Source organism: Neltuma alba, unplaced genomic scaffold, assembly GCF_004799145.2.
Source record: "Neltuma alba isolate B1F8T4 unplaced genomic scaffold, ASM479914v2 tig00004562_pilon, whole genome shotgun sequence".
Taxonomy (NCBI): domain Eukaryota; kingdom Viridiplantae; phylum Streptophyta; class Magnoliopsida; order Fabales; family Fabaceae; genus Neltuma; species Neltuma alba.
The window spans coordinates 58,687-69,472 of NW_021633768.1; the positions used below are offsets into that span (position 1 = coordinate 58,687).

A 10,786-nucleotide genomic window follows, 5' to 3' on the forward strand; every position below is an offset into this window, starting at 1 on the left:
TTAAAAAAAAAAAAAAAGGAGAAGAATGGTTTGATGGTTTCTTAGATAGAAGGTTTATTGTGACAGTACGTGTAGTATGAGTAAGTTGCCTCTTTATGAATGATAAATGGGGTTTCATTGTCTCTTGTTCTCATTACTACTCTGCGATACCCCTTTCAGTTTGTTCACATGTACTCAGTTGTCTGTACTCCGTACTCCCTCTTCGTTTTAAATTACAAGGCAAAATTTTGAACAGTACTCTGTTTCTATTTATAAGATAAATTATGGAATACGAGGAGAATTTAATAATATTTTTTCCAAATGTGCTTCTATATGAAATGTATAAAATAATTCGTTATAACTGCTTCTGTTTCTATTTAAGGTTAATAAACAAAATGGGTATTAAGTAAGGATAGGATACAAGGAAAATAAAAATAAGTTTAAAACATTAATTGTTTAATTAAGTTAGTTTAATTAGCATATGTGAGAACTTAGAACCCGCAGAAAAAAATTAGTTGTGGTTAATTAATGAGGGCGAAAAATGAAGGTGGTTATTTACTCGTCAGTGTTATGAATATCGGCATGAGAGAAGGCAGTCAAACTTAATTAAATTAACTTGAGAGAAATTAGTCGTGTCACTAACGTGTATGGGTGAACCTAAATTATAAGTATGTGGGGGATGTATATTTATGTGTACTGATAACGTATGAGAGGTATATGTTACATCACATGAACATATAATATAAACTACTACCTCTGATCCTTGATATAAGATCTATTTGACTTTTATTTTGATCCTAAAAATAAGAGCTCAATTTACTTTATCTCTCATATTTACACTTTTTTTTCTTCAAAGTAGTCCTTCTAATAATGATAATTTTAGCCAATACACTTGATCAGTAAAGATATTTTAGGAAAAACAACACTTATTTATTACAAATAATTAACTTAACGTATTCGTCTTAATCTTTTCAAATTAGTCAACTAGCTCTTATAATTAAGATCGGAAGTAGTACTACCACATGTCCTAATCATTTGTAGTCTACAAACGAGATCTTGTAATTATGACCGGAGATAGTAAATTAGTATTACCTCTTATCTTTGATATAAAAGTTAGTTAATTAATTTGAATGGATTAAAGAAACTATAAATAGGTAGTTTTTCTTAAAATATCTTTACTAATCAAATATATTGGTTAGAATTATCATTATCACAAAGACTACCTTAAAAAATAAATAAATATGAAAAACAAAGTAAATTAAGATATTATATTTATGACTAACATAAAATTTAAACAAGCTTTTATATTAAGGATGTTATTAGTATTTAATTTAGAGCACCAAGAATGAAGCAATCAGAAATGTGATAATCAATTAGTATAAGAATTTGACCAGCGGGATTTGGTCTGGTAATTGTGTCACCCAACGATATAACAAACAGGGTTATCCTGTGCCCAACCCCCAGCAAAATAAAGAAAAATGTATGTATAAATTTGAAACTTGATTCATTTTCAACTCTCGCCAGCTTGGAAATTTAGAGGGTGTTTGGGTGATAACCCAAACCATGGTTTAGAAACCATGGTTTAGGGAAAAATCACTCAAGCACTATAAAAAAAAAAAAAAAACCAAAACCAGGGTTTTGGTCCAGAAACCATAGTTTTGACAGAAGCAAAAATTTTCTGTTTTTGGGAAAAAAGGGAGAGTGTGAGAGCTTAATTATGGGATATATGCCTTGTTGTTTCTTTTAGCCCAGATGGATATATCCTTCCCAATTATTCATTTCTTTCTCACTGTTTCAGACGCAGTACAAGGGAGAGCCTGAGAGTAGATCTCAACAATAATATGGCTTTAACATCCCTTAATTATTTTTTATAAACATATTTAATCTTATATCTTATAAATATATATACACATATTAATTATTTATTAATTATATTATCTTATGTATTATTAATTATGTTGATAAAAAATATATTATTAACAATTTTATTCCTTCAAATTAAAATATATCATAAAATCTATTTTTATGTAATTATTACATTAACTTATGTCTTTTTTAGTAATTTGTACATATAAAAAGTATTTCTGATAACAACTATCCAAATACTCTTACTTTTTAGAATCATTTTTTCATAAAATTTATTTTTCAAAAATTATATTCTAAACTATAGTTTGGTTTTATCCAAATACGCCTTAAGAGGTGTTTATAGTGTTAAAATTTCTTGTTCATAATTTAAGTCATAATTATTAAACAAACATATATCTTATTATAAGTTTTAAATAACTAATTTATGAATAACAAACTGCCAATTAAAATTAGTTTAAAATAATGAATACGTTAGAAATATAAATTTATTTTTAAATATGTTTTTATAATAAATAAAAAAAGATAAAAAAATTATGTTGAGAAATGTGATAAAAAAAGAATATAATTTAAAAAATAAATAATTAAAAATAAAAAATATATTAATATTAAGATAGTGTATCATTTTTTTTAAGTCTAAGTTTATAAATAGGACAGAAAAAATATTTAAAAAAAACATACATGGTGCAGTCGTGAATCTCTTAGAAATGAAAACTGAGGCTAACTGATGGCCTGTGTGTGTGTGTAGATAGAAGGGGGGGATTCAACCGGCTGTAATAGTATATAATGGAAGGAAAAGGACATCAAGACAACTGTAGTGCGGATATATGGTTTGAAGATTTTTTTTATAAAACGAGACAAATTTTTCTATATATTTATTTTGTAAGTATTTCTGAAATTATAGTTTGGTTTCTATGTAAACACTTTTACAATTGACTTGTCTGCGCCGACCAGAGGGACCACTAGGCAAAGGGCCAAAGACGATCGACGCGTCCTATTTTAAATTCTCGATCAGTATTTTCAATATTTCCGTTGAACTTATCATCTTCATATATATAGACACATCTCAAAACCATTGTTAGAGTCACCGAAAAGAAACGGAAAGATAAAGGAAAGAAGATGACGAGCGTGGAAGATAAGCTTGAATCTGCTGAAACCCCTCCTCCTCATGTGGTGATATTTCCAGCACCAAGGCAAGGGCATGTCAACACCATCCTCTCACTGGCGGAGCTTCTGGCACTTTCCGACTTCCAAGTCACCTTTCTCATCACCCCCTACATACTTAACCGCCTCCGCCGTTTCGCCGGCGACATCGAAGCTCGTCATCCCAATCTCAGCTTCGAAACCTTTGGCCACGGCGTTCTCCAAAACCCCGCACTATTCGGCCACAACATGAAGGAATTAGCTGAGCAAATCAAGTCTCAGGGAAAGCTCAAGTTGAGGGAGTTATGCGCGGAACATTCAGGAAAACCCAGGGTCGGTTGCATTATAGTGGATGCCTTACTCGGACAGGTCGGCTCCGACCTCGGAGACGAGCTTGGAGTACCCATAATTCATTTCCGTACGGCCAGTGCCTGCAGTTTTTGGGCGTATTTTAATGTTCCTAAGCTCCTTCAGTGCAACGAACTTCCAATTAAAGGTACGTGTACTCTTCATTTAAGACGTAATTATATTAGATTGAGGAATAAACTTGAAAAAGAAGAAGATAAAGAATGCTTCGAAGTGTTCTTTGAATGTATGTGCAAGAACTTGAAGTTATGTTATTGTAATTTGGGCATAGGGGAAGAAGACATGGATCGCGTAATAACAAGAATCCCAGGTATGGAAAACTTGGTTCGATGTCGGGATCTGCCGGCTCTCTGTCGAGGAGAACGTAAGGGTACTCTTTCTTTGGACACTTTGGTATATCTGGCACTTCATTCGCAGCAAGCAAAAGCTGTGCTTATGAACACATTTGAGGACCTAGAAGGCCCTGTCCTCTCCCAACTACGCCATCACTTCCCCAATCTCTACACCCTTGGCCCTCTCCACGTACTCCTCAACTCCAAGAAAGCCTCAAAAACGGCGGCGGCGGCGTCGGGCAGGGAGGAGGAAAAAGACAGAACATGCATGAGGTGGCTCGACGCTCAGCCTCCAAAGTCGGTGATCTACGTGAGCTTTGGTAGCGTGGCTGTCTACACAAGGGCTCAACTCATGGAGATATGGCACGGTTTGATGAACAGCAAGAAGCCGTTCTTGTGGGTGATCCGACCCGACTTGGTGGCTGAAACAGACGGAGATCAGGGTCTGCCGGCAGAGCTACAGGAAGGGGCGAACGAGAGAGCGTGTATAGTGGAGTGGGCCCCGCAACAGGAGGTGCTGGAACACGCGGCGGTCGGTGGGTTCATGACACACAGCGGATGGAACTCCACGTTGGAGAGCATGGTGGCCGGAGTTCCGATGATATGTTGGCCTCTCTTTGGTGATCAGCCGACAAATAGCAGATATGTGAGTGAGGTGTGGAAGATAGGGTTGGATATGAAGGACACGTGTGATAGGAAGATTGTGGAGGAGATGGTGAATGATCTCATGGTGGAAAGAAGGCAAGAGTTTGAGAAGTCAGCACAAGCTTTGGCGGCTTTGGCCAAGAAGAGTGCCGGTGAAGGAGGCTCATCTTACTCTAATTTCCATCGTTTTATTGAGTATTTGAAGTCCATTTGTTAGGCGAAAATAAATTGAAAAAATGATATAAAAATGCTTATTAAATTTTTAAAAAATAAATAAGTCATGGTGAGTACTCTTGTAATAATTTTGACTACTCTTATAATATCTCGGCATGTCAAAATCACCTATTTTCATTTTAAAATTCTATTTTTTGTTATTTTCCTAATAAAGTTTGTTTTTAATAATAATTCAAGTACTAAATATTCAACTAAAATAAAATAATACTACTTCTAGTCCTAAATATAAGAGCTAATTAACTAATTTAAAGAGATTTAAAAAATAAGATTAGTGATTTGTAATAAATTTGTACTCCCTCCGTTCCTTATTATAAGAGACATTTGGTGCTTATGGCATGTTCCTATATATAAGAGACACTTAAAAGTTGTCTCTACTTTTTTGTGGTGATTTCCTATTTTACCCATATTTATTGTTTTCAACTCACACTCTCTCTCCTTCCCACTTCTCTTTCTTTTAATAAATTACCATTGTTCTCTCTCCTTATTAATGAGGATATTTTTGGAAAAAAAATTATACCTTTTACATATTAATTGTTCTTAACTAATTTTAACTATTTTTTTGATCAACGTAATTCGGTTATTCGTCTCTTATAATAAGGAACGGAGGGAGTATTGTCTTTCATAAAATATCCTTACTAATAGAGTGTATTGACTAGAACTATCATTATTAGAAGGATTATCTTTAAAAAAACATATAAATATGATAGACAAAGTGAATTAAAGTTTTATATTTAAGATTAAAATAAAAATCAAATAAAATTAAAGACAGGAGGTAATATAAATGTAATTGATGTCATGATATATAAACTCCAATTTTTGGTTGGCAAAAAAAAGGAGTCAAATTTTTGAAGTCACCTTGCTCGGCTCTTTCTGGAACAGCGGGCCGCCAAGGATATATAAATGCATCTGATTGACAATTCACCTTGGATCTACATGGAGACTGGTGGGCATTAACATCAATGTGAAAGCAACAGTAGCCAACCCTCCGGCCCTATCTGCCTTTTTTTGGGTCAAACTAGAGAAATAGCACTAGCTCTCAATTCTAGAAGTTGGGGCGAATTTGGAAAACTCAAAGGGCAGTTGAGAAAAAAAAATGACGTAAATTGGGAGAAAAAATTGTCACACATATTCATATCATATGTCTCAAAACTATTTTGAAAAAGCTAATCCAATGAAGAATAGCTTCAATAGACAAAAGTCTATGGGCTTATTTGTTTTCCTATTTGGAAAACAATTTTTTATTTTTAAAATAAAAAATTTGTTTACATGTTAATTTTTCATCAAGCATTTTTAAAAAAATAGAAATAAATTTTTTTAAAATGCTAAAATATATATTTGATCTTTAATTTTAAAAAGTATGATTTTGGTCTTTTAACTCAAAAATCATTAACAAAAAAGACTGATGGTATTGAGATCTTGAATTTGAAACATTTTCAAACGCTGATTTAATTTTCAAAACAATCATGATGATTACAAAAAGATTATTGTTTAAAACTAATAATTTTAGTGTCAAATGATTAAAAATATGCCTTATAGACCAAATTAAAACGTTATATAAAATTAAAAAACTAAATGTATAACTTAGTATTAAAAAAATTCAAAACAACTTTTATATGTTTTATTGGGTTATTTTCCCCCCTTTGTCCCTCATGTTTTTTTACATCAGTTTTTAGTTCCCCGCGTCTCTCTTCGTTGTAGTTGCAGTCTCCATTATAAATAATTTAGAAAACAATTGTCTTAAACAAGTTTTTATATTTTTATTCAAATGCAATTTTTTAGAACAATTATGTAAACTTATTTTTTCTAATAAAAAATTATTTTAAAAATAATTTTGTAACTTATTATGAAAATGTAAAAACAAAAAATAGAAACAAGGACCTATATCACTTAATTATACACATATTTAAACTTATCTGCGAATCAGGAAAAAATATAAAAAGCTCTTCAAAATTAAGAGCTCAATAATGTTCACATACATGGTGTAATCATTACTGTATATATATAAAGGAAGAGAAAACATGGATGATGGATCGTATAATAAAGAGAAAAATCAATATTCTTCAAATCCAGTGCTTTAAAGGAATGTAAAGAATTGTAAAATAAAATTATTGATTTTTGTTAAATATTTAGAGTGTTCCTGCAATCCTTTTTTTTTTTTTGGCCGAAAATGCACTAGGGTCCCAAGAAAGAATAAATACTGTAAAAAGGTTCCACAAAAAACACAAATAGACTATAGGTCCCAATGGGACTTCATTGCAAGAGAATCAAAAGCTACAATTACCTTTCTGTCCTTAATGATTTAGAAACAAAAAAATAAAAGGGATGACCATTTTTGTGCGTCGTCCTCCAAATACTTTATGAGAAATAAAAAAATTTCAGACCAGAGAAATGGAGTTTGCATATCATCTTCCCATCACCGTCATTAAAGTCAAAATAACTTCCCTTTTTATCTTCTTGATAGATTTTTGTGTTTGCAACATTCATCTCCTCTTCATCTTGTTGTGTTGATAATTTTAAGTTAGGGTATTTCAGTATCAGTCGATAAAATAATGAATAGATATTTTTTTTTGGGTACATTTTGGGTGGCATGTGTGTTTGTTTATGATTAAGTTGGAATGAGTGAAAAGATGATGGTTGTTGCGGGTAGAACGCCTTTGATATAGAATGAAAAAATGTGTTATCAATGCAGGTCGCGATAGTTATCAATATAGTTGTTTGAATTGTTAATGACAACTGTATTGTATAGGTTTATATTAAAAATGGTAAATAAGTATGAAAAGCATCATCTTTTTTTTTTTTCTTTCATGTGAGGAGAAGTTTGTAAATGATGTAGATGATATATGATATGTTGGGGACTGTGTAAAAACAATAACTATAAAGAAACACACAAATTATGAAGAGTTGAAAACAATAATATCATCATTTGTTGCAAAAGAAAGTAACTCATTTGACATTTTTATTATTTATGTCACTTGTTATTGTAAACGATATGCTTTATATCATAATATTTAAATGTTGCAATAAAATATTAGTTAATGAGCATTTGTTGAGTATTGTAGATGCTATCACTACAAAAAAATTGACTTTCAGCGGCGACAAAAGTCGCCGCTGAAAGTACAAAAGTCGCCGCCGAAAGTTTTTTGCGGCGACAAGTCGCCGCTGAAAAGTCGTTGCCGTAGCAGCCGTGGCTGAAAACTTTCAGTGGCGACTAAAAAGGTCGCCGTTAAAGAGATACTTTCAGCGGCGATTTTTAGAAGTTTCGGCGGCGACAAAAAAAGTCGCCGCTGAAGGTCCACTTTCGGCGGCGACAAAAAAAGTCGCCGCTGAAGGTCCATTTTCGGTAATTTGTTTATTAATATTGTAAAATAAAATATATATTATTATCTGAAGGTCCACTTTGGCTTGGCGGCAACAAAAAAAGTCGCCGCTGAAGGTCCATTTTCGGCAATTTGTTTATTAATATTGTAAAATAAAATATATATTATTATATTATACTTTCAGTGGCGACAAAAAAAGTCACCGCTGAAAGTCCACTTTTGGCGGCGACAAAAAAAGTCGCCGCTGAAGGTCCATTTTCGGCAATTGTTTATTAATATTGTAAAATAAAATATATATTATATATTATACTTTCAGCGGCGACAAAAAAAGTCGCCGCTGAAAGTCCATTTTCGTCAATTTGTTTATTAATATTGTAAAATAAAATATATATTATTATATTATATTTTCAGCGGCGACAAAAAAGTCGCCGCTGAAGGTCCACTTTCAGCGGCGACACTTTTGTGGCGCTGAAAGTCTTGGTTTCAGCGGCGACTTTTTGGTGTCGCCGCCGAAAGTGGACTTTCAGCGGCGACTTTTTTTGTCGCCGCGAAAGTCGTCGCCTAAAGCCTATTTTTTTGTAGTGTATTATTGACAATTATGGTGGATGTCTTGGTCAATAATGGTCTGCTTGTTGACAGCACATTTTATATGAAGAAAATTGATAAAGAAAATAACATTATTATTTGGTTTTGCATTCATCTATGACCTATTTTCATGTTTAGTTTTTTAAACAAAAAACCAGAATAATTATTGAAATCACATAGATTAATAGATAAATTAACAAGTCATAATACTACTATTAACAACTTAGAGAGTGGATATTAATGATATACATTGAGAATATTGATAACTGTTAATTTCAAATGTGTAATTGTTTTATATTTTACTCAAAATAAAAATATTATATTATAACATAATGTATTAAATTTATATTACTCGAGTGAAAATTTTTCAAAACTTAAACAAATTCATATTAGCATATAAATTAATAAGTGACAGTATTACTATTAATAGGTTACATTCATACCGTTAACAAGTAAGTGTACACACATTAAAAATTGAGATAGAGAATATTAACAATTAAAGATGTTGTTAATTTTAAATGTGCAGTTTAGTTATATAGCAAAATATTATATGATATATTATCAAATTATAATTAAGATGTATTACTAAAATTTATGTTACTTGAATGACATTTTTGTAAGACTTAAAAATATTCATATGAGCTTATATATTAGTAGGTGATAGTGCCACCATTGAAAACTCACAATATCACCATTAACAAGTGAGTGTATAATTAACAAAAAGTGATTTCATAATTTATATAAGTGATATTGACTTTTTAGTATCACATTATAACTCAAATATATACCTGCAAATGAATTGATGATATTATCTCACATTATATCATATCATGCAACTTAAAATCATATTTTTTTTTTCAAATTTATATCAGTAGATAAATTGACAAGTGATAGTGCCATCAGCAACAAGTGACAAAGGTGTATTGACATGATATTGTAGATAATGACAACCGTTTACACATCAAAATGTAACATATTGATTTATAACTAACTTTCATTTATAATTTCATATAAATGTAATTATACTAATTTCACAACACATCAAAGAAAAAAAATACAGGTTGCATGTTCCAATAGCATACTAACTATTGGTGTGTATTGTCACATTTACAAAAATTCCTATCACATCCAATTACCCCAAAAAAAAAGTTTCTATAACATGTTTTTAGCCAGTGTTTAGGTTCTTTCATGTCTTGACACTGTCTAATCTCATTATATCTTCCATTGCATCATCTATTGTTGGTTCTGTATTGTCATTATTTCTCTTCTCTCCTACACACGTATGACAACTTTTTCATTGAGCTTTATTAAATGTTATCCATCATCATCATCTAGAATATCTACAAATGTAAGCATACATAATTGTTTGAGAATTTCAAAACAAATGAGTTACTTTTTTTTTTTGGCAACAAATGATGATATCATTGTATTTAACTCTTCATAATGTGTGCATTCCTTTACACTTATAGTTCTTACACTATCCCAATACATCACATATAATCTACATCATTTACAAACTTCCTCCTGCATGAAAGAAACAAAATGTGTGTTTTTTGAACTTATTTACCATCTTTCATATAACTGTACAATACAGTTGTTATTAACTAGTCAAGTAGTTATATTGACAGTTATTATGGTTTGCATTGACAACATATTTTCTCATTCCGTATTACAGGCGTTCTACCCACAACAATCATTATCATTTTCACTCATCCTCACTTAATCACAGACAAACACAGCATGCCACTTATAATATGCCTATAAATAGAGTACCTATTCATTACTCCACCCACCCATACTGAAACCCTAACTTAAAATTATCAACATAGTAGGATGAAGAGGGAGATGAATGTTGTAAACACAAAAATCTGTCAAGAAGATGAAGAGGGAAGCTATTTCGACTTTAATGAGGGTGATAAGGAAGATGATTGACAAACTCCATTTCTCTGGTTTGAAATTTTTTTGTTTCTCATGAAGCATTTGGAGGAAGAGACACAAAAATGGTCATCCCTTTCTTTTTTTTTGCTCCTAAATCATTAAGGACAGAAAGGCCATTGTAGCTTTTGATACTTTGAAATCCCATTAGGACTTATAATCTACTTGTGATTTACGTGGGACCTTTTGGAAGTATTTATTCTTAATTTCTTGGGACTTTAATGTCATGTTCCTTTTTTTTGGGGCTGAAACATTGTTGCTCTGATACTTAATTTGTCTGTATACCTCTGAGATTTAAAAGATCAATAAGAATTCAATGATTGTTAACAAATATTTAGCAAGAGTTATTAATTAGACAAACACTCCAAGTATTGGAGGCAATAAGAA

General features: G+C 31.6%; 1 protein-coding gene across 1 annotated transcript; it reads left to right on the forward strand.

Moving 5' to 3' along the window:
- Positions 1 to 2,907: 2,907 nt before the first annotated feature.
- Positions 2,908 to 4,677, forward strand: LOC114745243 (7-deoxyloganetic acid glucosyltransferase-like). The gene is made up of 2 exons (XM_028933392.1): positions 2,908 to 3,481; positions 3,623 to 4,677. Exons 1-2 carry the CDS (start codon positions 2,962 to 2,964, stop codon positions 4,543 to 4,545), a joined length of 1,443 nt encoding a protein of 480 aa, XP_028789225.1. The 5' UTR covers positions 2,908 to 2,961; the 3' UTR covers positions 4,546 to 4,677.
- The last annotated feature ends 6,109 nt before the right edge of the window (positions 4,678 to 10,786 follow it).

Excerpts from the sequence above, each read along its gene's own strand:
- LOC114745243 (XM_028933392.1), top strand. The coding sequence starts at position 2,962 with ATGACGAGCGTGGAAGATAAGCTTGAATCTGCTGAAACCCCTCCTCCT. Across the intron at positions 3,482-3,622 it reads CAACGAACTTCCAATTAAAG|GGGAAGAAGACATGGATCGC; the intron begins GTACGTGTACTC and ends ATTTGGGCATAG.